The sequence below is a fragment of the Schistocerca gregaria genome, chromosome 3, assembly GCF_023897955.1.
Source record: "Schistocerca gregaria isolate iqSchGreg1 chromosome 3, iqSchGreg1.2, whole genome shotgun sequence".
NCBI lineage: Eukaryota > Metazoa > Arthropoda > Insecta > Orthoptera > Acrididae > Schistocerca > Schistocerca gregaria.
The window spans coordinates 931,626,835-931,654,184 of record NC_064922.1 but is presented as its reverse complement, the minus strand read 5'-3'; the positions used below and the strand labels follow the sequence as shown (position 1 = coordinate 931,654,184).

The following is a 27,350-nucleotide window of genomic DNA, read 5'->3' as shown; positions in this document are numbered from 1 at the left end:
GTGCCTCATATGAACTAAGGATGTCAGTGCCCGCACTCACAATAAACTTAAGCCTCGGTGCACTTCCCGGACGTTTACTGCGGCGAGTCGCCGCCCTCCACCACCACGTAAATAAGACATTAGTTTTTAGGGAAGGGGATGCGACGGAGGAGGGGGTTTCCTAATCACTCTCGCTACTGGTTTACAGCATTTCATTAGGATCTGCCTCTCTGCACGATTGACTGCGCTGCTATTTATAACCAACAATAAAAGTGCCGGTGTCATCTTACTTTGCATTACTGTTCTTGTATCGGTCCACCAGAATATTAACAAGCTTCACTACCGTATTTTGTAATAACTCACCCTAAATTAGGAATTATTACTGCAGTGAAAGGCCTGAGGTGACAAAAAGTTTAAAAAATAAGAGACTTCTATTGAAAGGAGTCAGACTTTTTTGTATTATACACTGAAGCGCCAAAGAAACTGATACAGGCATACGTATTCAAACACACAGGTATGTAAACAGGCAGAATATGGCGGTCAGCAACATCTATATAAGACACAAAGTGTCTGGCGCAGTTGTTAGATCGGTTACTGCTGCTACAATGGCAGGTTATCAAGACTTAACTGAGTTTTAACGTGGTGTTATAGAGGGGCCGCCCCCACCACCATGTAAATAAGACATTAATTTTTAGGGAAGGGGATGCGACGGAGAAGGGGGTTTCCTAATCACTCTCGCTACTGGTTTACAGCATTTCATTAGGATCTACCTCTCTGCACGATTGACTCCGCTGCTATTTATAACCGACAATAAAAGTGCCGGTGTCATCTTATTTTGCATTACTGTTCTTGTATCGTTCCACCAGAATATTAACAAGCTTCACTACCGTATTTTGTAATAACTCACCCTAAATTAGAAATTATTACTGCAGTGAAAGGCCTGAGGTGACAAAAAGTTTAAGAAAATAAGAGACTTCTATTGAAAGGAGTCAGACTTTTTTGTATTATACACTGAAGCGCCAAAGAAACTGATACATGCATACGTATTCAAACACACAGGTATGTAAACAGGCAGAATATGGCGGTCAGCTACATCTATATAAGACAATAAGTGTCTGGCGCAGTTGTTAGATCGGTTACTGCTGCTACAATGGCAGGTTATCAAGACTTAACTGAGTTTTAACGTGGTGTTATAATAGGCGCACGAGCGATGGGACACAACAACTCCGAGGTATCTATGAAGGGGGTACTTTCCCGTAAGATCACTTCACGAGTGTACTGTGAATATCAGGAATCCGGCAAAACGTATAATCTACGACATAGCTGCAGCCGGAAAAAACATCCGGTAAGAACGGAATCAACGACGACTGAAGAGAATCGTTCAACGTCACAGTAGAGGAACTCTTCCGCAAATTGCTCCAGATTTCAATACAAATACTCAACGTGCGAACCATCCAACGTAACATCTCCGATATGGGCTTTCGAAGCCGAAGGTCCACTCGTGTACCCTAGATGACTGCGCGACACAAAGCTTTATGCCTAGCTTGGGCCCTTCAACATCGACACTAGGCCGTTGATGACTGGAAACATGTTGCCTGGTCGGACGAGTCTCGTTCCAAATTGTATCGAGCGGATGGACGTGTACTGGTGTGGAGACAACCTCATGAATCCCTGGACCGTGCATGTCAGCAGAGGACTGTTCCAGCTGCCCTAGGCTTTGTAATGGTGTGGGGCGTGTGCAGTTGGAGTGATTGATACGTCTGGATACGACTCTGACAGGTGACACGGACGTAAGTATCCTGTCTGATCAGCTGCATCCATTCATGTCCACTGTGCATTCCGACGGACTTCAGCAATTCCAGCAGGATGGTATGACACCCCACGCGTCCAGAACTGCTAGAGTGCCTCCGGGAACTATCCGGGGTTTAAATGCTTCTGCTGGCCACAAAACTCCTCAGACATTAACATTACTGAGCGTACCTGGGGTGCCTTGCAATGTTCTGTTCAGATTAGATCTCCACCCCTTCGTACGGATTTATGGACAGCCCTACAGGATTCATGGTGTCAGTTCCCTCCAACGCTACTTCACACATTAGTCGAGTCCATGCCACGTAACGTTGCGGCTTTCCCACGTGCTCGTGGGGGCCCTGCGCGGTATTAGGGAGGTGTACCTGTTTCTTTGGCTTTTCAAAGTATGTTAAGTCAGTATCTCGCAACAGTGGGAGTTGCTCTGACATGTGGTGGGGTATCCGACGGATGGTGATAGGCTCAATTCAAAATAGTATTGTTAAGTGCGATATGGGTGGCAGCTCGCTAAAGCTACTGATTAAGGACGCGCCTCAAGTGCTCCAAGAGGTTTACTGAGTAAAAGTTCCACGGAAGTGTAGTGCTAACGTCTTTGATTAGCTGTGAAGACAGTTTGATGCATTTTATTTACCTGTTGTACTATTTCCAAAATGTATTTTGTAAAAATATAAATATGTAAATTAAATGTCGACAGATGTTTACTATGTTTCCTGGTACGAAAGTGTCACCGTAACTTGTGAGTAAGTTCGACTAGTTGGCAATATATCGTTATGAAATTTAGTTGCCGTTCTGACGGAGAGCAACAGAAGTTTCTTCTCTCTTTTCTAGATTGTAAAGCCTAGAGGTGGTTCTGTTAATAATAGTTAATTTATTTTTACGTTATTCGACAGTTATCAATTAACTTGAAACAGGGCGTTAATTAAATTGTAGTCTAACAATCTATGGGACAATGCGGAAACAAAATGAAGGTATTATGGTCATAAAGGAGTTCATATATAAATAAAGATGTATCACAAATCATTAATAAAATCCACGTAAACATACAAAGCCCATGTTGTACCAGGTATCCCATTTAATATTTGTCTTCTGTGCATGTTTCACAGCTACAAATGAAGTTTCTCCCTCATTCAATATTGATGTTTTTCGAGCCAAATATTTCTATTCTATTTACTAACACTAATTTTGATTCTCTGATTATTTGTTTTATTTCCTTTGTACTTTTTATGTACACAGCTATTTTACTACCTGAAGATTTTCATGATGCTAGTTTTATCGTATTTACCCTAAGTTTGATAACTATTTATTCTGATTCTTCGGTGTGGGTTATTTCTGTATTCCTTCCTATTTCTGAACACTTCCTTGTTTTTTCCACTATATTCTAAGATTTTTCGGATTTCTACTCGACTGGATATAAAGCACCTATGTCTCTGACAAGTCCAAGCTTCCATATTATTTATTTTTATGACTGTAAGATTTTATTTGCATTTATTTTCTGAATGTTCTGTTAACATATTCAGTATGCGTTGGAACGGACTACGTTGTTGTCTAACTTCATTAAGAATTTAGCGTATTTTTTGAATTATTTACTTTTCTATCGCAGTTCTTTCGTCATTGCTGTCTGTATCGTCTGATTATTTTTACGTATTTTCATTATTTTTGTAGTTGACGTTGACGAATGCTTTCCAAAGATGTGAGAGAGCTAAGGCATATTAACTGTGTCTCGAAGAAGAAATGACAACAACGTTGTTAAACACGAAGCCCAATATCGGATTAGCAAGCGATAGGAAGTCGGCAATACGGTTTTAAGAGAACTATCCCACCATTTACATTAAACGATTTAGCGAAATCACGGAAAACGTATATCTGGATGGCAAGGCGTGGATCTGAACTGTCGTCCTCTCGAATGCAAGTCCGGTGTGCTTTCCACTGCGCCATCTCGACTGATTTGAATTTTGAGATGGGTGAAGCTGTATAAATGGCGTATTACGATTAACAGCGAAAGACGAAATCAAATGATAAAGGAAACAAAAACGTTCCAGTAATCGTGGTCCAATATCGAGCCATTTGCGAGATAATTATGAATGTGTGATTACGAGCCACTAATGACTTCAGTATGAAATATCACTGTAATTAGCGCAAATTAACTTGAAATAATAACTTTTAGAGTCCCGTCTAAAAGGCTCAAAGTTTGCCCACAATCCATGACTCGCGAATGTAGCAGAAGCAGGATGGGGCATCGAACTACCTCACACGACATCTAACGTGCCAATGGTTCAAGGTAGAGAGCCCAAAATGGGCTTGCACTTTGACCTTCTAGATCACGTAACCCCAATACTCAGGGTTTTCTTCGCTCTGGGATCGTCACAAAAGTGATGTGTACAGCTCTTGCGTCGATGTGGTTGAAGAACAAGAGCAGTGAGTTGTATAGTCTTATCAAGATTTGCGGGACGATCTGGGACCATTTGAAAGGATACGTAATTCACAGCAGAGACGAGTGCAGCATTGCCTACAAATGTGAAGACGACAAGTAGAACATCTACTTAAACACGGTCAAATGTACAGCACATGTTAACTAATAATGTGCTGAAGTATTACTACATTTCTTGTTAAAGCATACCTTCGATGAAATTCGCTCCCAGTCTAATGGATACTTAATGAAAAAACTTACATTTAAAATACATTTGTACTGACAAGGACAGCGCTTACAATTATTTCAACAAAACAGCCTTGAACGCATGTGTGTTGTATATATTTCGTTTGGTGAACCTTTTCGGTCTTTCATAAGACCACCATCAGACCATTCTTTTACTGCTTGGTGTGGAAAGCTGGAGTGTTCCACATACCTCCAGAGCGGCCTGCTCCACGCTCCCTGCTGTCAACAAGAAGTAAAAAAATCGTCCAATGATGCTCTTCTAAAAGACCGAAACCGGTCACAAAATGAAGTACATACAACCAACATACATGCGATCAAGACTGTTTTAATGAAATAATTTTAATACAACTTTACGGATCGTTGTTTTTACTGAGGATAATGTTCCAAAAAATTATTAGGAAACTATTTCGTAGTGACGTCTGTGGTGGTCGCAGTTATCTCGGAAACGGCTCGTCTGCGGACACCTTTTACTGGAATAATTTACTTCTATTAGCGTACACGCCCGCCCACCTCAATTTTACAGCTAATTATTCTCTGTGTAACTGCAGCTCCTGCACAGTACATTTCTGCTGTTTCGACTGTCATGGAACCCAGTCGGTTGCAGTGACCAATTTTGCAAGCGATTTCTTTGCCATTATTTAGCCTCACACATAAGAATGAAGTGTTAAGAATTCATTTGTGTAAATCATCATATTCTTACAATTTACGGAAGAGTACACTTAAATAACGATTCATCGTTTAACAACTTCTGAGACAACCATTTCATTGCGCGGACGAGAGTATATCAGCACAAGATTTGGAATTCACTTTATAAAGTAGCCTGAAATTGCTGCATCTGGTCGTTAATGTAAAACATCGGTCACCGTACATTCCCGAAAGCCCTGCTTTGTCGTGAGCCCACTGCAACACAGTGTGGGAGCGAATTATTGAATGAATGAATGGATGAGTGAATGAATCACTGTACTTCTCCATTAGAGCCATCGTCTGTACTATGTTCTTGTCATTCATACGAGTTTCAACATGGAGGCATAAGAAACGTTGTACAGTTCGCCCAGAGTACCACTGCTCAGAATTTACCCAACTAGGTTTCACAAGTACGACGTCAACCTTGTTTCAAGTAATTCTATGTAAATTCCTTGAGAGCACCACCTCTCTTATACATTCATACAATTTATAGTGTTCCGTTACGAGCCCAACAGCATACCTCCTAATTGCATCTGCCATCAAATCTCTTCATTTTGGTTTTAAAAGTAACTTTTCTCTCTGACAACACCCACAAAACATTAAAATGAGAAAGAATGGTCTTTTACCAAATTTTCGATGTTCAAGCAGTAAAACTGCAGCATCAGACTTAACATTTGTTTTGTTGCCGGCCAGAGTAGCCGAGCGATTCTAGGCGCTACAGTCTGGAACCGCGCGACCGCTACGGTTGCAGATTCGAACCGTGCTCCGGCCTGGATGTGTGTGATGTCCTTAGGTTATGTAGGTTTAAGTAGTTCTACGTTCTAGGGGATTGATGACCTCAGAAGTTAAGTCCCATAGTGCTCGAAGCCATTGGAACCATTTATTTTATCTTCTGTTCTAATTCTATTCACAACACATTTTGGAGACTTTTTTACCTAAACCACTAAATGTGACACATAGATCATGACACAAGACGTCATGAACACTGAGGTGCGATAAAAATGTTGCATGATAGAACAAGTTTAATTTATTAGTTCTTTACTACTATCCCTACTCGACACATACGACTGAAGGTGCCTGAAAAATTATGTTGTACGAGACACGCAGATGGAGACTGACAGGGGAAGTAGGAGATGGACCAACAGAGGGACGAGACGAATAAAGAAACAGGGGGGGGGGGGGGGAGGAAAAAGGAGATGAACACTTTTAGAATAGAGGAGGGGAGGAGATGCATAGTGAGAAACAGGAGAAGGATATGGCAGAGAGAGGGTGAGGAGGAGATGAACATTCCTAGAGATGAAAGAAGGGCACAAATGAGGGAGGACGAGAGGAACAGAGAGAGAGGATGGACGAGACGTGCAGAGAGGGGCGTGTGGCAGACAGATAGAGAGAGGAGGAAGAGGAGATGGGCAGAGGGGGGGGAGTAGGAGAGAGAGCAGTGGAGGAGGTAATTAGAGAGAAGCGAAAGAGGACATGGTCAGAAAGAGGGGAATAGGTGATGGATAGATGGAGAGGAAAGAGGATGTGAGCAAAGAGTGAGGAAGGATGAGGTGGACAGAGAGGGATGAGCTGGAGGCTGACAGAGAGATAGTGGAGGGGGAGATGTGGAGCTAGGGTGATGAACAGGTAAGGGTGAGGATGGAGAGATACAGTGGGGAAGAGTACGCAGTCAGAGAGAGGGGAAAGGTGTAGATGGGCAGAGAGGGGAGGAGGAGATAAAAAGAGAGAGAAGGGAAATGAGTTGGGCAGAGATAGGAGGCCAATGAATGGGGAGAGAGGGGAGGAGGTGATGGACAGAGTGAGGGCGAAAGAAATGGGCAGAGAAAAAGGTGAAGGAGGAGATGAACAGAGAGTTGACAGGAGTGGAGGGTAGAGAGAAGAGGGAGGTAGATATGGGCAGCGGAAGAGGAGGAGATGGAGTGGTGCCATGACCAGAGTGCTTCGCTTGTTGATGAAGGGTGTCGTACTGTGTTCATCAATGAATCGTAACTCTGATCTACCCTGGATGATCTCGTCAGCTAGCGCAATGGCGACCTGGGGAGAAGTTCCCATCTTCTTATGTCGGAGAGGTCCTACACCATGGTGTGGGGAGCCATTGGGCTGTGACTGGTATGACTCAGGGAACTCAGACAACACAACATTGCGTCACAGATATCCCGTGTCCTCATGTGTTACATACGACAGTATCGTGGTGCCATTTTTGGAGAGGACAATGCTCGTTGACACATTGCGCGTGTCTCTATGAATTGCCTTCGTGGCGTTGAGATACCCCCGTGGCCAGCAAGTCCCCGTCAAACACGTGTGGGGCCAGCGCTGATGACATTCCATCCCAGTGCCAGCATCCAGTATATCAACGATAGTTACAGCAGTAGCGGGTCAGCATGTCTCAGGAGAAGATACAACAGCTTTATGACGTCCCCCCAACCGAATCAGTGTCTGCATTCAGGCCAGAGTGGGCTCCTACTGCCTAGTTCTACATCTGCATCCCCACTCCGACAGCCACCTGATGGTGTGTGGCGGAGGGTACTTTTAGGACCTCTATCGGTTCTCCCTTCTATTCCAGTCTCGTATTGTTCGTGGAAAGAAAGATTGTCGGTATGCCTCTGTGTGGGCTCTGATCTCTCTGATTTTATCCTCATGGTCTCTTTGCGAGATATACGTAGGAGGGAGCAATATACTCGTCTCTGAAGGTATGTTCTCGAAACTTCAACAAAAGCCCGTACCGAGCTACTGAGCGTCTCTCCTGCAGAGTCTTCCACTGGAGTTTATCTATCATCTCCGTAACGCTTTCGCGATTGCTAAATGATCCTGTAATGAAGCGCGCTGCTCTCCGCTGGATCTTCTCTATCTCTTCTATCAACCCTATCTGGTACGGATCCTACATCAGTAAGCAGTATTCAAGTAGTGGGAGAACATGTGTACTGTAACCTCCTTCCTTTGTTTTCGAATTTCATTTCCTCAAGATTCTTCCAATGAATTTAGGTCTGGCATCCTCTTTACCGACGATCAACTTTATATGATCATTCCATTTTAAATCACTCCTAATGCCTACCCCCAGGTAATTTATGGAATTATCTGCTTCCAGTTGCTGACCTGCTATATTGTTGCTAAATGATAAAGAATCTTTCTTTCTATGGACTCGCAGCACATTACACTTTCAATTGCCATTCCCCGTACCATGCGTCAGTTCGTTGCAGATCCTCGTGCATTTCAGTACAATTTTCCATTGTTACAACATCTCGACATACTAAAGCATCATCCGCAAAAAGCCTCATTGAACTTCCGATGTTTTCCACAAGGTCATTTATATATATTGTGAATATCAAAGATCCTACGACACTCCCCTGCGGCACACCTGAAATCACTCTTACTTCGGAAGACTTCTCTCCATTTAGAATGACATGCTGCGTTCTGTTATGCAGAAACTCTTCAATCCAATCACACAATTGGTCTGATAGTCCATATGCTCTTACTTTGTTCATTAAACGACTGTGGGAAACTGTTATCGAACGCCTTGCGAAAGTCAAGAAACACGGCATGTACCTGGGAACCCGTGTCTATGGCCCTCTGAGTCTCGTGGACTAATAGCGCGAGTTGGGTTTCACACGATCATCTTCTTCGAAACCCATGCTGATTCCTACAGAGTAGATTTCTAGTCTCCAGAAAAGACATTATACTCGAACATAATACGTGTTCCAAAATTCTACAAGTGGTCGACGTTAGAGATATAGGTCTATAGTTCTGCACATCTGTTCGGCGTCCCTTCTTGTAAACGGGGATGACCTGTGCCTTTTTCCAATCCTTTGGAACGCTACGCTCTTCTAGAGACCTACGGTACACCGCTGCAAGAACGGGGGCAAGTTCCTTCGCGTACTCTGTGTAAAATCGGACTGGTATCCCATGAGGTCCAGCAGCCTTTCCTCTTTTGAGACATTTTAATTGTTTCTCTATCCCTCTGTCGTCTATTTCGATAGCTACCATTTAGTCATCTGTGCGAAAATCTAGAGAAGTCTCCTCTGAGAAACAGCTCTCGAAAAAGACATTTAGTATTTCCGCCTTTAGTCTGTCATCCTCTGTTTCAGTACCATTTTGGTCACAGAGAGTCTGGACACTTTGTTTTGATCCACCTACCGCTTTGACATTCGACCAGAATTTCTATGTAAATTTGACTTGATTTTGTAATTACTGAAATAAATCACGTACCCTCTCAGCTGGTGAAGTTTCACGTGGTCTTCTACCCCCATTCTCGGAAGGTGCTTCACTTTTTTGTCAGTGTGTGTATATCCTCTCACTCTTCTTGGAACAAAATATCTTTGGATTTTAACAATAAACTTCTTTACGAGATGCCTATCTTATAGCTTACGCCAAAAGAACTGAATTATAGTGTTACAGTTTCTAATCGAATCTGTGATCAATCAAGCTCCTCTGCGTATAAGCTTCTCTAGACCGTCTAATAATCTTACCTGGTTAGAGGCCCAGACGTAACTGCTATAACCAAGAATCAACAAATTGACTTTTTTCTTTTAAAAGCTACCTCCATCACGAGTATTATTTCAGTGAATCACGACGTGGCACCTGCTTTCCATGCGACTACTGCACAGTCCCTTGTCCTGGATGCACAGTGCTGGACACGTTCCACACCTGTTGCTGTTACCGACCCGTGAGACGCAGCCGCAGCGTCAGCCCACGCCGTACCTTCTGGACGAGCGACTTGGTGCACTTGTACTGGATGTAGCGCTCGGCGGACGCGAGCAGCGCGCACACGGTGTCCACGTTGATGCAGCACTGCACGAAGCCCGCGCATGCGCGCCGAAGCTCATCCAGACCGTAGTAGTCAGCCGCGTTCATCACCCCTGCAACAGAGCGCCGCTCCGCTCAGACGCTGGAAGGATCGAAGATTAGGTTCAAGGTCCCGTCGACATCGAGGTCATTAGAGACGGAGCATGAGCTCGGGTTCTGTCAGGGATCGAAAAGGAAATCGCCGTGCCCCTTCAAAGAAACCATCCCGACATTTGCGTGGAGCGATTTAGGGAAATCACGGAGAACCTTAATCTGGATGGTCGGACGCCTGTTTGAACCGTCGTCCTCCCGACTGAGAGTCCAGCGTGCTAACCTCTGCGCCACCTCACTCCGTCTCAGACTCTGGTAATCTTATCGTCACATATCCACAATGACTCAGACGCTGGAAGGAACGAAGATTAGGTTCAAGGTCCCGTCGACATCGAGGTCATTGGAGACGGAGCACGAGCTCAGGTTCTGTAAGGGATCGGAAAGGAAATCGCCGTGCCCCTTCAAAGAAACCATCCCGACATTTGCGTGGAGCGATTTAGGGAAATTACGGAGAACCTGAATCTGGATGGTCGGACGCCTGTTTGAACCGTCGTCTTCCCGACTGAGAGTCCAGCGTGCTAACCTCTGCACTACCTCACTCCGTCTCAGACTCTGGTAATCTTATCGTCACATATCCACAATGACTCAGACGCTGGAAGGAACGAAGATTAGGTTCAAGGTCCCGACGACATCGAGGTCATTAGAGACGGAGCACGAGCTCGGGTTCTGTCAGGGATCAAAAAGGAAATCGCCGTGCCCCTTCAAAGAAACCATCCCGACATTTGCGTGGAGCGATTTAGGGAAATCATGGAGAACCTGAATCTGGATGGTCGGACGCCTGTTTGAACAGTCGTCCTCCCGACTGAGAGTCCAGCGTGCTAACCTCTGCGCACCTCACTCCGTCTCAGGCTCTGGTAATCTTATCGTCACATATCCACAATGACTCAGACGCTGGAAGGAACGAAGATTAGGTTCAAGGTCCCGACGACTTCGAGGTCATTAGAGACGGAGCACGAGCTCGGGTTCTGTCAGGGATCGAAAAGGAAATCGCCGTGCCCCTTCAAAGAAACCATCCCGACATTTGCGTGGACCTATGTAGGGAAATCACGGACAACCTGAATCTGGATGGTCGGACGCCTGTTCGAACCGTCGTCCTCCCTGAGAGTCCAGCGTGCTAACCTCAGGGGCACCTCACTCCGTCTCAGACTCTGGTAATCTTATCGTCACATATCCACCAAGACTCAGACGCTGGAAGGAACGAAGATTAGGTTCAAGGTCCCGACGACATAGAGGTCATTAGAGACGGAGCACGAGCTCGGGTTCTGTCAGGGATCGAAAAGGAAATCGCCGTGCCCCTTCAAAGAAACCATCCCGACATTTGCGTGGAGCGATTTAGGGAAATCATGGAGAACCTGAATCTGGATGGTCGGACGCCTGTTCGAACAGTCGTCCTCCCTGAGAGTCCAGCGTGCTAACCTCAGGGGCACCTCACTCCGTCTCAGACTCTGGTAATCTTATCGTCACATATCCACCAAGACTCAGACGCTGAAGGAACGAAGATTAGGTTCAAGGTCCCGACGACATAGAGGTCATTAGAGACGGAGCACGAGCTCGGGTTCTGTCAGGGATCGAAAAGGAAATCGCCGTGCCCCTTCAAAGAAACCATCCCGACATTTGCGTGGAGCGATTTAGGGAAATCACGGAGAACCTGAATCTGGATGGTCGGACGCCTGTTCGAACCGTCGTCCTCCCTGAGAGTCCAGCGTGCTAACCTCAGGGGCACCTCACTCCGTCTCAGACTCTGGTAATCTTATCGTCACATATCCACCAAGACTCAGACGCTGGAAGGAACGAAGATTAGGTTCAAGGTCCCGACGACATAGAGGTCATTAGAGACGGAGCACGAGCTCGGGTTCTGTCAGGGATCGAAAAGGAAATCGCTGTGCTCCTTCAAAGAAACCATCCCGACATTTGCGTGGAGCGATTTAGGGAAATCACGGAGAACCTTAATCTGGATGGTCGGACGCCTGTTTGAACCGTCGTTCTCCCGACTGAGAGTCCAGCATGCTAACCTCTGCGCCACCTCACTCCGTCTCAGACTCTGATAATCTTATCGTCACATATCCACCAAGACTCAGACGCTGGAAGGATCGAAGATTAGGTTCAAGGTCCCGACGACGTAGAGGTCATCAGAGACGGAGCACGAGCTCGGGTTCTGTCAGGGATCGAAAAGGAAATCGCTGTGCCCCTTCAAAGAAACCATCCCGACATTTGCGTGGAGCGATTTAGGGAAATCACGGAGAACCTTAATCTGGATGGTCGGACGCCTGTTTGAACCGTCGCCCTCCCGACTGAGAGTCCAGCTTGCTAACCTCTGCGCCACCTCACTCCGTCTCAGACTCTGGTAATCATATCGTCACACATCCAGTAAATTCAGGGACAGTTACTTGTTGTACTCGGTGTTTGGCTACAGACTGTACGAGTATTAACGTTTGGGAGAGCTTTTTATAGCCAAAAAAAAATCGGAACGTCCCAAAATACAATGCAGAGACGTATGGGTGCATCACAGCTTTTGGCAGGCAGCCGACGGAAACAGGACAACTTCCTGAAGAGACTTGAGTTCGACTTTTTCATCAGTACAGAGAATCAAGAGAATTAGTGATGATCCGCGCAGGATTAGTCGAGCGGTCTATGGCCCTGCGGTCATAGACTGTGTGGCTGGTATCCCGGGGAGGTTCGAATCCTCCCTCGGGCATGGGTGTGTGTGTTTGTCCTTGGGATAATTTAGTGTGTAAGGTTAGGGACAGATGGCCTTAGCAGTTAAGTCCCATAAGATTTCATACACATTTGAACATTTCAGGAATTAGTGATGAAATTGAAGTGAATCGAAAAGTTCTTCTCTATTATTCAGGCTAACCCTAATTTACAGTCCTCTAGTTATTTATCTTTAGGTTGAAAATGGTTCAAATGCCTCTGAGCAGTATGGGACTTAACTGCTGAAGTCATCAGTCCCCTATAATTTAGAACTACTTAAGTCTAACTCATATTAATAATAATGACGTGTGACGAGGGCCTCCCGGCGGGTAGACCGCTCGCCTGGTGCAAGTCTTTCGATCTGACGCCATTTCGGCGACTTGAGTGTCGATGGGGACGAAATGATGATGATAAGGACAACACAACACCCAGTCCCTGAGCGGAGAAAATCTCCACCCCGCCGGGGATCAAACCCTTAGGATTGACATTCCGTCACGCTGACCACTCTGCTACGGGGGCGGACCTAAACCTAACTAATATAATGACATCACAAACATCCATGCACGAGGCAGGATTCGACCCTGCGGTCGCGCGGTTCCAAACTGTAGCGCCTAGAACCGCTAAGCCACCCCGGCCGGCTTGTCTGTAGGTCAACAAGTTGAAACTGACTATAGGAAAATAATCACATTACAAAGATTTCAGAGAACTCACTCATCTAAACAAAATTTATTAGGTGACGATCAGTTTCTCTTACGGAAAGGCGAGGGCATTTGAGAGGCGGTTCTGACGTTGCGATTGACAATTGAAGCCAGACTTAATAAAAAATCAAGATATTTTCAGAGGATTTGTCGACCTGAAATAAACGTTCAGCGTTCTGTAACTGTGTAAAACGTTCGAAAATTTTAGGAAAATAGGAGTAAATTTTAGGAATAGGCTGATGTTGTTGTTGTTGTTGTGATCTTCAGTCCTGAGACTGGTTTGATGCAGCTCTCCATACTACTCTATCCTGTGCAAGCCTCTTCACCTCCCAGTACCCACTGCAACATACATCCTTCTGAATCTGCGTAGTGTAGTCATCTCTTGGTGTCCCTCTACGATTTTGACCCTCCACGCTGCCCTCCAATACTAAATTGGTGATACCTTGATGCCTCAGAACATGACCTACCAACCGATCCCTTCTTCTGGTCAAGTTGTGCCACAAACTTCTCTTCTCCCCAATCCTACTCAATACTTCCTCATTAGTTATGTGATCTACCAATGTAATCTTCAGCATTCTTCTGTAGCACCACATTTCGAAAGCTTCTATTCTCTTCTTGTCCAAACTATTTATCGTCCATGTTTCACTTCCATACATGGCTACACTCCATACAAATACTTTCAGAAGCGACTTCCTGATACATAAATCTATATTCCATGTTAACAAATTTCTCTTCTTCAGAAACGCTTTCCTTGCCATTGACAATCTACATTTTATATCCTCTCTACTTCGACCATCGTCAGTTATTTTGCTCCCCAAATAGCAAAACTCGTTTACTACTGTAAGTGTCTCATTTCCTAATCTAATTTCCTCAGCATCACCCGACTTAATTCGACTACATTCCATTATCGTCGTTTTGCTTTTCTTGATGTTCATCTTATATCCTCCTTTCAAGACACTATCCATTCCGTTCAACTGCTCCTCCAAGTCCTTTGCTGTCTCCGACAGAATTACAATGTCATCGGCGGACCTCAAAGTTTTTATTTCTCCTCCATGGATTTTAATACCTACTCCGAACTTTTCTTTTGTTTCCTTCACTGCTTGCTCAATATACAGATTGAATAACATCGGGGAGAGGCTACAACCCTGTCTCACTCCCTTCCCAACCACTGCTTCCCTTTTATGCCCCTCGACTCTTATAACTGCCATCTGGTTTCCATACAAATTGTAAATAGCCTTTCGCTCCCTGTATTTCACCGCTGCCACCTTCAGAATTTGGAAGAGAGTATTCCAGTCAACATTGTCAAAAGCTTTCTCTAAGTCTACAAATGCTAGAAACGTAGGTTTGCCCTTCCTTAATCTAGCTTCTAAGATAAGTCGTAGGGTCAGTATTGCCTCACGTGTTCCAACATTTCTACGGGATCCAAACTAATCTTCCCCGAGGTCGGATTCTACTAGTTTTTCCATTCGTCTGCAAAGAATTCGCGTTAGTATTTTGCAGCTGTGACTTATTAAACTGACAGTTCGGTAATTTTCACATCTGTCAACACCTGCTTTCTTTAGGAATGGAATTATTATATTCTTCTTGAAGTCTGAGGGTATTTCACCTGTCTCATACATATTGCTCACCAGATGGTAGAGTTTTGTCAGGACTGGCTCTCCCAAGGCCGTCAGTAGTTCCAATGGAATGTTGTCTACTCCGGGGGCCTTGTTTCGACTCAGGTCTTTCAGTGCTGTGTCAAACTCTTCACGTAGTATCGTATCTCCCATTTCATCTTCATCTACATTCTCTTCCATTTCCGTAATATTGTCCCCAAGTACATCGCCCTTGTATAGACCCTCTATATACTCCTTCCACCTTTCTGCTTTCCCTTCTTTGCTTTGAACTGGGTTTCCATCAGGGCTCTCGATGTTCGTACAAGTGGTTCTCTTATCTCCAAAGGTCTCTTTAATTTTCCTGTAGGCAGTATCTATCTTACCCCTAGTGAGATAAGCCTCTACATCCTTACATTTGTCCTTTAGCCATCCCTGCTTAGCCATCCCCTGCTTAGCCATTTGCTCTTCCTGTCGATCTCATTTTTGAGACGTTTGTATTCCTTTTTGCCTGCTTCATTTACTGCATTTTTATATTTTCTCCTTTCATCAATTAAATTCAATATTTCTTCTGTTACCCAAGGATTTCTACTAGCCCTCGTCTTTTTACCTACTTTATCCTCTGCTGCCTTCACTACTTCATCCCTCAAAGCTACCCATTCTTCTTCTACTGTATTTCTTTCCCCAATTCCTGTCAATTGGTCCCTTATGCTCTCCCTGAAACTCTGTACAACCTCTGGTTCTTCTAGTTTATCCAGGTCCCATCTCCTTAAATTTCCACCTTTTTGCAGTTTCTTCACTTTTAATATACAAGTCATAACCAATAGATTGTGGTCAGAGTCCACATCTGCCCCTGGAAATGTCTTACAATTTAAAACCTGGTTCCAAAAACTCCGTCCTACCATTATATAATCTGTCTGAAACCTGTCAGTATCTCCAGGCTTCTTCCATGTATACAGCCTTCTTTTATGATTCTTGAACCAAGTGTTACCTATGATTAAGTTGTGCTCTGTGCAAAATTCTACCAGGCGGCTTCCTCTTTCCTTTCTTTGCCCCTGTCCATATTCACCTACTACGTTTCCTTCTCTCCCTTTTCCTACTACCGAATTCCAGTCACCCATGACTATTAAATTTTCATCTCCCTTCAGTATCTGAATAATTTCTTCTATTTGATCATACATTTCTTCAATTTCTTCGTCATCTGCAGAGCTAGTTGGCATATAATCTTGTACTACTGTAGTAGGTATGGGCTTCGTATCTATCTTGGCCACAATAACGCGTTCACTATGCTGTTTGTAGTAGCTTACCCGCATTCGATTTTCCTATTCATTAATAAACCTACTCCTGCATTAGTTCTATTTGATTTTGTGTTTATAAGCCTGTAGTCACCTGACCAAAAGTCTTGTTCCTCCTGCCACCGAACTTCACTAATTCCCACTATATCTAACTTTAACCTATCCATTATCCTTTCTAAATTTTCTAACCTACCTGCCCGATTAAGGGATCTGACATTGCACGCTCCGATCCGTAGAATGCCAGTTTTTTTTCTCCTAATAGCTACATCCTCTTGAGTAGTCCCCGCCCGGAGATGGGGGACTATTTTACCTCCGGAATATTTTACCCAAGAGGACGCCATCGTCATTTAATCATACAGTAAATCTCGGGAAAAATTACGGCCGTAGTTTCCCCTTGCTTTCAGCCGTTCGCAGTACCAGACAGCAAGGCCGTTTTGGTTATTGTTACAAGGGCAGATCAGTCAATCATCCAGACTGTTGCCCCTGCAACTACTGAAAAGGCTGCTGCCCCTCTTCAGGAACCACACGTTTGTCTGGCCTCTCAACAGATACCCCTCCGTTGTGGTTGCACCTACGGTACGGCTATCTGTATCGCTGAGGCACGCAAACCTCCCCACCAACGGCAAGGTCCATGGTTCATGGGAGGGGGGGGGGGGGGGGGGGGGGAATAGGCTGATAATACACAATATGTACCATAACTCGGAGGGAACAATAAAAGGGATATACGACAAGGTAGAGAGCTAGTCTTTCCCCTTTACTGTTCCATAAATTGCATGGAAGAAGGAGAAAGGGACGAACGCGAGTCGAGACCTACAACTAAATTTAGCCCACATACGAAGAAAACTGTCTCGCTTTGAGAACTGTGGCGTGGTGGTGTTGTGAGTTCGACAATGGCCGCCAAGTCTTGCATGACAATGAGAGGTCTGGGAAGCCGCGTTCGTCGCTGACTGACGACAATTTTGCCCGAGTGGATGCAGTGGTGAAAGAGATCGACGTGCGAGCAAGACGTCTGAGGTCTGCCATCAACGGAAGGCGCCGAAGGTTTCTCGGTGTGGACAATGTGATTATGCTCCGTGGCAATGCTAGACCACATGAGACATTCAGAACCGTCAAAAAGCTTCGGGAATTTCACTGGTGTATTCTGGACCAACCACAGTACAATACAGACCTCGCCCCCAAGTGATTTCTAACTGCTGAACAAATTGTGGCAAGACAGCGTTTGACAAGCAACAATGAATCCAACAGAGCAGTTCGACGGTGGCTCAGTAGTCAGCCAGTCCAATTCTACCCCAGGGGCATCTCAAATTTAATGCTGCGATGGGACAGTATGAGAATTGTAGATTAGGATGTATATTTGTCATTACATGTATGAATCTCACTTTGGCTAGTAAAAAACCGAGCGAGGTGGCGCAGTGGTTAGCACACTCGACTCGCATTCTGGAGGACGACGGTTCAAGCCAGCGTCCGGCTACCCTGATTTAGGTTTTCCGTCATTTCCCTACATCGCTTCAGGTAAATGCCGGGATGGTTCCTTTGAAAAGGGCACGGCCAACTTCCTTCACCATCCTTCCATATTCCAAAGAGACCGATGACCATGCTGCTTGGTCTCCACCTCCAAACAGCCCAACCCTGTATGTAAACCGCCAACAGCTAGTAAAAAATAGGGCCAAAGACTTTCTGATTTGCCCTCATAGTTGCTGATGAACCTTCCGCGTTGTATGGCCTTGGTCGAAGAAACTTTTTGTTTCCTGATGTTCCATCCAGAGCTGCGCTGATCATCTTGAGAGAACAGAGCAGTTCGACGGTGGCTCAGTAGTCAGCCAGTCCAATTCTACCCCAGGGGCATCTCAAATTTACTGCTGCGATGGGACAGTATGAGAATTGTAGATTAGGATGTATATTTGTCATTACATGTATGAATCTCACTTTGGCTAGTAAAAAACCGAGCGAGGTGGCGCAGTGGTTAGCACACTCGACTCGCATTCTGGAGGACGACGGTTCAAGCCAGCGTCCGGCTACCCTGATTTAGGTTTTCCGTCATTTCCCTACATCGCTTCAGGTAAATGCCGGGATGGTTCCTTTGAAAAGGGCACGGCCAACTTCCTTCACCATCCTTCCATATTCCGAAGAGACCGATGACCATGCTGCTTGGTCTCCACCTCCAAACAGCCCAACCCTGTATGTAAACAGCCAACAGCTAGTAAAAAATAGGATCAAAGACTTTCTGATTTGCTCTCATAGTTGCTGATGAACCTTCCGCGCTGTATGGCCTTGGTCGAAGAAACTTTTTGTTTCCTGATGTTCCATCCAGAGCTGCGCTGATCATCTTCAAGAACCTTCAACATTGCAGCGCGTCAGCAATCGTTTGTTAATATATTAATGGACTGAGATCCGCCTCGATTGCGAAAAAACACCTAGGGTTTACCTAGGTTTCGGTGTAGATAACTACACCTTCTTCAGAACAGAAGGCGGATCTCAGTCCATTAATAAACTGATCATCTTCAGAGTTACTCCTTGGTCAGTCGACAAGAGTTAGCGTCGCCAGGAGCGCCTCTGAAGATGTCCGGCTCAACTCCGCACGAAACGTCAGGAACCAGACAGGTCGTTCGACCACGGCCGTACAACCCGGAAGACTCATCAGCAACAATGATATCGAGTCGCCGAAGCCTTTCTGTACCGTTACTCGACAACCTGGTACCACTTCTACACCACCTAACGTGACCAGTGCGCTCTTCTGAGAGGGTGACTAGCACATCGTCCGGTGAGCTTGCTATCTAACCACGATGTGAGATGTACGTTGTTGGTCGCTACTCACCGAGTAAGGTCCTGGGCTGCAGCGTGACGCAGCCGGTGTGGATGTACTCGATGAGCTGACGGAAGACGTCCGGCTCGAACTCCTCGATGATGAGGGTGTGGTGCTGGTTGCCCTGCACCACCAGACACAGCATTCAGTGAGGCCCTACTGCACTGCCTGCGTGCGGGGCACTCCGGTGGCCGCCGCCGCCGCCGCCGCCGCCGGCTGCACCTTCGAGCTCACGGCTAAGTGCCCTCCGCCACCTGCAATCCTCCTCAGACACGCTTCAGTTTCGACACAGGTTCGCGCCTTTCTCAACAGGTCCGCATCGCACGAGACCCTGTTGGCCCACGTTCCTTCGACGTAGTAATCGTATCCTTTCCGATTAGTACAAAAAAGGAAATTACTGAAAGTCTGTAGAGCAGATAACGCCTCCTTGATTTAATCTTCAGATATTGCCCAGGTTTAACGAGCGGGTTTAGCGAACGAAAATTAAATGGAGTTTCTTTCGAGCAGGTGGAGGGATAGTACTGATGGGGTCCCCTGTCACGTTTCTCTTCTACATGTAGATCTGAATCGTACGGCAAAGCCATATTGGTGCGGAACCATCAGATAAGTGACAGTGCTTCTTTTCGTAGGCGCTGTTCACAAACTCTGCTACACTTCAGTCGTGGACATGAAACAACAGTAAGGTTTGTCACCACTATTCCAGCAGAGAGTTGCAAAGTGGTGCGACGCAGAAGACATGCACAAGCGTGCTATTCACAGGAAAGTGCTTCATCGTCACGATGAGTAAAGTAAAACAGCCGAGAAACATCGTGAAAGTGACATTTGTTAGTTTTCTTTACATGAAGGGGACAGTTCACCATGAATTTGCACTACAGCGAACCATCTTCCCAAGCAGACGACGTGAAATACTATGAAAAAGGATCAGCGTAGGGAAATGGAAAGATTAACTCCTTTGTTACGACAACGCTCCCAATAACATAATGTTGAACGTCAGACAGTTATTTTACCAGAAACAAAATACGTCGTGGCACAGGAAAAATTTGCCAGGACGTAACCACGTTACCTTACTACCTGCCTGAACCACTACGTTATCTGAGAAACGCCGCCAATGTGACTCAAACTTTCATTGTCACTGATGGGATGAAGATTAAGAAAGGCATAAAGTTGACTGATTGTTGATGAGTCGACATCTGTGTGAAAACATCAGTTTCAGTAGTTTAGAAGAGGTGCTTAGCCGGGACCTCACTCCTCCGCCTGCAGGAAAGGAATTCTATTTAGTTGCGGAGTTTCCCCATGTATTAAGGTCACACCTTAATGTGACGGCTCGACATGCAGAATGCGCGTACTTCCCTACCTTCTGCGTAATATGGTCTCATCTCTTTGTGTTATTTTGAAGTGAAACTAATACAGGATAAATAAACCAAGAAAATCAGATAATACTGCATCTGTTAGCCGTGCAGTTTTACGTACAAAAATATCAATCTGTGAGAAAAGTAAGAACGAGTGCAGAATAAAATTGTGGATCAGAAAGACATAATTATAATTGATTCTGATTTTATTCCAGTTTTAGGAAGTTTACGCTACTTGTCACCTTTATATGTTTCATCTAATATTTCATATTACGTTTTAAAGTCATATTATGGATAATATTTTAACAGTTGAATAAATAGTCGACGAAAGAACTGTCTCTAATTAGAATCTGCGTCTTTCCCTTAAACGTGAAGAGGTTTAAAATAATGGGCCACTGAACGTCATCTTCCAAGCTTTGATGTAAGCCTCACGACTCTTTCGATGCCTTTACATATGGGAATCATGTATCGTTCCAAACGTTAATTTAGCTATTAACTAGTTATGTTATTCACAAACAGAAAATCGTAGAGAAACTGACCTCTTCTTCTTCTCCTTCTCCTTTTCAAGTATTAAGTAAAATTATCTGCTCCGGCACCTAGGGTAACCTAGAATTTTATCATTTAGATATTTTTTTAGTTTCCTCTAATATCTTGATTCCATCGTCTGTCTTCTATTGTTTAATCTTTAACTCTTCTCAGGAATTTCGTTTCTTATGCCTGAATGCGGATTACTTACTTAGTGGTAAACATCCAGATGTGGCTTCCACAGAGCAGTGTGGGAACTGAATTTAGTTTGAGGATCTTTCTTAGTTTTGTTTTTAAGGTTTCTATTAGCTGTACCGCACACCTGCCTCACATAACCTAAGCTTAATTTCTATGTCCATGAATTCTAGGTAATAGAAGGGGTTGGTTGTTCCAAAAACTGTTCTATCACTATTTTTGTTTTACTTCGTTCTTTCTATATGAAGGCCATTCTGTTTTTTTTTTTTTTTTTAATCAAATTTCGCACTAGCTTGTCAAGAGTAAAATGATGAGTATAAACTCTCTGCACCCGTAGGAAAGACACACATTTTAGTATTTTTCTGAAACAATCGCAACATCCACTTTTGGAACAGGATGAGCATTTTTATCGGTACTTTTCTTTTGTATCTTACAGTGGAAGAGGCAGTTGTATCAGTCTCTGTCCCTCCAATAGCTATCCTATTAACGTAGAATTACGTATGATTATTAATTCTGTGTCTCCAATAGCTATTGTATTAAAGTACAATTAGTGTGATTATTAATTCTAGTATATATATGTGCGTATTTGTGTGTGTGTGTGTGTGTGTGTGTGTTTGTGTGTGTGTGCGGTTACAATATACATCTCTGTAATTCTTTACAATTAGAGACGAAATACATTATTTAATGACAAAAGAGATTGTTAAAAATTTATAGACAACTACTTTAACGTGACCTAGAGGTGAACTTATTTCTGAATTACGCATTAAAAATAATAGATATCTTGAATGTTTTGGTTTCATTTGATACGCAAAAAGTTTTACGAAACATATTTTCCGATACTAACATACACAATCGACTAATTATTCAAAATTAAAGAGTAATTTTACATAATTACTACTGATGGTGCTTAATGGAAGGTTTATCATATCTCGATAGTTAATAACTGAATGTGCCAAGGACTAATGAAAATAGAATTCATCTATTGTACCCCTTGAAAACTACTTTTGACTCTGAAGTGAAAATAGAAAGGATCTATCGTACTTTATCACTACTTGTGGTGATGAAGTAACTGGACATGCAGCATTCTTTGGTTAATTTTGGTTAGCAGTATGTACACGGATTACATGTATTGTGTTAAAGGGCACCCAAATTTAATAACCTTTTTAGAACCCTATAAATATTTAAAGTAGCTCTAAATTTATTTCTACGTTTAATAATGAAGTACAGTAACAATATAGTATTCAAGGTACAATAACTCTGACATTTCGGTATGCCATTTTCTTATCGTACCAAGAATACATCTGCTACAGCTATAAAAAAATGGTAGATTCAAGTGTACAGAGTAGTCGCTAAACCTATATTAAAAATCGTATGTGCTTAGAAACACGCTGCTACGTTACTGAAGCAGGTTCCTCATGCAGTCGGAACCACATGCGCGCACACAAAGCTGTCTGTAGCGACCAGAACGCGTGAGGCACACAGACAATGAGCTTTGCTCCTCCGCCAAACATCTCAGTTGTGCAGAGATCTGTCAAACGAAACGAGAAAAAGAGTGGAAAGAAGAATTAGAGTATAACGAGGAAGTGACACCAAAACCAGTTCCTCTCCTAATGTGGGCTGTGTACTTGTACGCGCTCCTTGCCTTTGTTGAAACTATAGTATCTCACTGTGCTTTCATTAGCTGCTATAAAGTACGTTTCTTTCATTTTCAAATAGAGGCTAGCAATGTTTTGGCTTTAGATAGTATCTCCTGCGTATTTCAAAAAGGAAAGACCAAATAAGAAGTAGATACTTACGCATGCGAATCAAGGAAAGCTTTGAAATAGCTTTGAAACTGATGAACCAGTATAAGCATCCTGTACAAGATTAATAGGCAGTGTTAGCACTAATAATAAATAGAAACACGGCCAACTGGAGACGGTGGTTAACATTGGAAACGTTTTGATTTGTTGATTTACTGCTGCTCAGATAAAACCTTTAAGGCTGTATAGTATTCTTATGAGAATAAGACCATTTAGGTGTTGTTGTAAGATCTGTTCCCAAATAACCGTCTCAGATTTAATTTATTTTGTCGTACTGGAATACACAGCATGTTCTGTTGAATCCTAGGATGCATGGCGATAAACGACTTTCTGTTCTCAGTATTTCAATCGACACCGAAGATTTGCTGTACTATCGTGTTGCTTGTTCTGGCCCTATTTTAAGTTCCCCATTTTATATGTAACAAAATGAATTCGAAAAGTTAAACTAATAGAAATCCACATTCTCCGCGGAATGAGAACAGTTGACTTCTGAGGTGGATGTAGCTTTGTCACGACCATTGCTTTCAAAAGCGTTTTTGACAATGTATCACATAATTTACGAAGAAGGATAAAACTAGTCACAGGTCAACTTTCATTCTTCTAAAGTTACTCGCATATCGTTCGGTATCGGTTTAGGAGTTTCTTTAGAAACGTTTCCAACATTGAAAAGCAATATATCTCCAGTTGCCATGAAAAATAAAACTTGTGCCACTGAATGAAGCAATGATACAACGTTATTTAACGTGCAACCTGAGTGCGACTCAAAATAAAAATACGTCAGACAACATTTAGTACAGATAATAAAACTTCAGCGCAATTGTGATGTGGAAACCTTACTTTCAAAAAAAAGGAAAAAAGTACAAACATATGGTAGTTACCAACGATAATTTATTGGGAAAGGCCTTTCACGAGACATGTCAAAATTCTTTTCATGATTACAGTTTTAATACAGTATCGAGGGGAAACAATCAGTACTCATGGACATGCCAGGAACGGACATTCGAAGCAGAAAAGTCTGGTAAAGATGATCTATAAAATGTATACCTTAGGCGCTATGTGCCTTCATTAAATGGATGTGTTTCACAGTAGCGAAGATGAACAAGTGTTCATGGCTCTTAACATACGTATTTTAGAGTCCACGTTTAGTGCAACTTGTTGCTTCAAATGATCGTTTCTATCATATACCTGAATACTGACCATTCCTCCTAGAACATTTGTTTGTGAAACTCCATGATGGTTGCAATCATCGCGGTTACCATACTGAAAAATGTTGTCACGTATCTCTGTCACTTTGAAGTGTAGTGCCGCCGTCAGTAAGTAAACGTTTTCCCTTCTACTCATGGAAACACCACTGCCCGCATGTAACTCCAGCCGATGATCTTATACAGTCAACTGTTCTAATCGCAAAGGAAATTTAGCATGAACATCGTCTCTGTACATTACTTGACTCAATACTGAAACTTCAAGTACGTAGGACTATTGGCAACTAGGGCCTGTTAGTCACTGTATACTCACAAATAAAGATTTTCGGGAGAAACTATTGGATTACTTTTCTGTGTTGTTAGTAAGAAAATTGGCATCATCATCATGTATTGCGTTTCCGTATCCCCGGAGCACAATACTTGTCCGGTACTTCGTTTCTCGAGAGGTTCACCACTATCAACCCGTTTTCACTCCCAGCGTTCTTTTACTATTGTAAACTGATCATAATTAATATCGACCAGATCTCAATGAATCTAAGGGGAAAGAGGGGGCGTGAGGGTTAAATCCACCCATCCAAACATGTTACATAAACACATCAAAAAACATTTTGCATCACCTCGGTTGCGGGAGTTCCGGAACCTGGAGAGAAAATTGGAATAGATATCAACATAAACATCATTTCCGCCCTCGTTATGCTCATGAAAACGACACATTTCATGTTGTACCACCATACAGCGAGACCTTCAGAGGTGGTGGTCCAGATTGGTCTACACACCGGTACCTCTAATACCCAGTAGCACGTCCTCTTGCACTGATGCATGCCTGTATTCGTCGTGGCATACTATCCACGAGTTCACCAAGGCCTTGTTGGTCCAGACCGTCACAGTCCTCAACGGCGATTCGGCGTAGATCCCTCAGAGTGGTTTGTGGGTCACGTCGTCCATAAACAGCCCTTTTCAATCTACCCCAGGTAGAGGGTGCATGTCTGGAGAACATGCTGGCCACTCTAGTCGAGCGATGTCGTTATCCTGAAGGAAGTCATTCACAAGAAGTGCACGACGGGGGTGCGAATTGTCATCCATGAAGACGAATGCCTCGCCCGTATGCTGCCGATATGGTTGTACTATCGGTCGAAGGATGTCATTCACGTATCGTACAGCCGTTACGACGCCTTCCATGACAACCAGCGCCGTACGTCGGCCTCACATAATGCCCCCCCAAAACAGCAAGGCACCTCAACTTTGCTGCACTCACTGGACAGTGTGTCTAAGGTGTTCAGCCTGACTGGATTACCTCCAAACACGCCTCCGATGATTGTCTGGTTGAAGGCATATGCGACACTCATCGGCGAAGAGAATGTGATGACAATCCTGAGCGGTCCATTCTTCATCTTGTTGGGCCCATCTGCACCGCGTTGCGTGGTGTAGTGGTTGTAAGGATGGACCTCGCCATGGACGTCGAGAGTGAAGTTGCGCATCATGGAGCCTATTGCGCACAGTTTGAGTCGTAAACTGATGTTCTGTGGCTGCACGAAAAGCATTATCCAACATGCTGCCGTTACTGTCAGGGTTCATTCGAGCCATAATGCGTAGGTAGCGGTCATCCACTGCATTAGTGGTCCTTGGGCGGCCTGAGCGAGGCATGTCATCGACAGTTCCTGTCTCTCTGTATCTCCTCCATGTCCGAACATCGCTTTGGTTCACTCCGAGACACCTGGACAAGTGCCTTCTTGAGAGCCCTTCCTGGCACAAAGTAACAATGCGGACGCGATCAGACTGCGGTATTGACTGTCTACACATGGTTGAACTACACACAAGAAGAGCCGTGTACCTCCTTTCTGGTGGAATGTCTGGAACTGATAGGCTGTCGGATCCCCTCCATCTAATAGGGGCTGCACGTGCATGGTTGTTTACATTTTTGGGCGGGTTTAGTGACATCTCTGAAAAGTCAAAGGGACCGTGTCTGTGATACAATAACCACAGTCAACGTTTATCTTTACGAGTTTTGGCAACCGGCGTGATGCAAAACATTTTTTGATGTGCATATTTTGCGTTCTAGTTACACAAAGTCATGTCGTGGAGGGGCGTAATACAAAGAAAGCTGGCCTCGCCTACCATCCTCATGTGCTCGTCACCAGTTGCTTAGTTTCACAAAGTGCATCAACATAAATGATGACTTCTCGAGACATGAAATACATACGGGTAAATCGCCGAATGATGACAGTAATTTGAAATGGTTGGCTACGTTTGCTCATCATACGCGATTAATCACAGATATTTATTACCCTCCTGGCAAGACGTTAGAGGTTTAAAGCACCATTCCCTAACATCGTTATAACACAAAGTGATGTGAGTTGGATACAACTGACAGGTGACATCATCTTCAGGTGACAGTATTACGTCCAACCACCTGAAGATGACGTCACAGATTCGTGGGGTATACTGAATAAAATCGAATGACAAGGCCTCAGCAAACTAACTGCAGCTTTTATTTATTTCTTACTTTTTCCAAGGTGATGCTGCACAGCTATCATATGTTGAATGAGAGACAAGTTTACACACGCCATCCGCAGCTGTACAAATTTCACTGAAATGTGCTACTTGCGCTGGTTTTCATCCACCACTTTCTGGCATCTGATCATTATAAATAAAATAGACCATAATGTCAATGTCACACTATACAACTTGTAAATAAAATCATAAAAATTCTTGTAATATATTGCATAACGTATCAGAAAGAATAAGGAAGAGAGGATTAATTTTTTTTGGGCGTATTTACAGGACGGATGGCAACAGCCTCACCAAGTAGATTTTCCAGTACCGTAGGAAAATAAAATTAACAATCATTTGAATTCAAGAATTTAGGAAAGGTGTGGAAAGAAATAACGAAAATGAAGAAAAATATTTTATGACTGGAAGGGCTCTAAAACGGAGGAAGGCAACTGAAACTAGCACAAAGTTGTCTGAAGAAAGGACAAGAAACATAGTGAAACAACGAAGATGTACTAGAGAAGAGAAAAGAACAACAAAGGATTAAGAACTGTCAGTATTTATATTATACTGGGTCTCTCTCCTTGGCCGTCAAACTCATTTTCTCCTGTGTTTCGGCAGGCATTTGAATTTCGTTTTTGCAACGTCTAGCCGGAGTCAGGCCAAATAAACCGTACTCATCACGCCTTCCAT

The 27,350-nt window shown here is 43.8% G+C and overlaps 1 protein-coding gene across 1 annotated transcript in view; it reads right to left on the bottom strand.

Moving 5' to 3' along the window:
- The window catches only part of LOC126355819 (serine-enriched protein), a 238,020-nt gene that overhangs the window by 34,112 nt on the left and 176,558 nt on the right, over nucleotides 1–27,350 (bottom strand). Inside the window, exons 4-5 of the mRNA XM_050006265.1 lie at nucleotides 19,107–19,218; nucleotides 9,818–9,975 (exon numbers count right to left, since the gene is read on the bottom strand). Of these exons, the coding sequence (XP_049862222.1) occupies nucleotides 9,818–9,975; nucleotides 19,107–19,218 (270 nt within the window). The remainder of the gene's footprint in view (nucleotides 1–9,817; nucleotides 9,976–19,106; nucleotides 19,219–27,350) is intronic.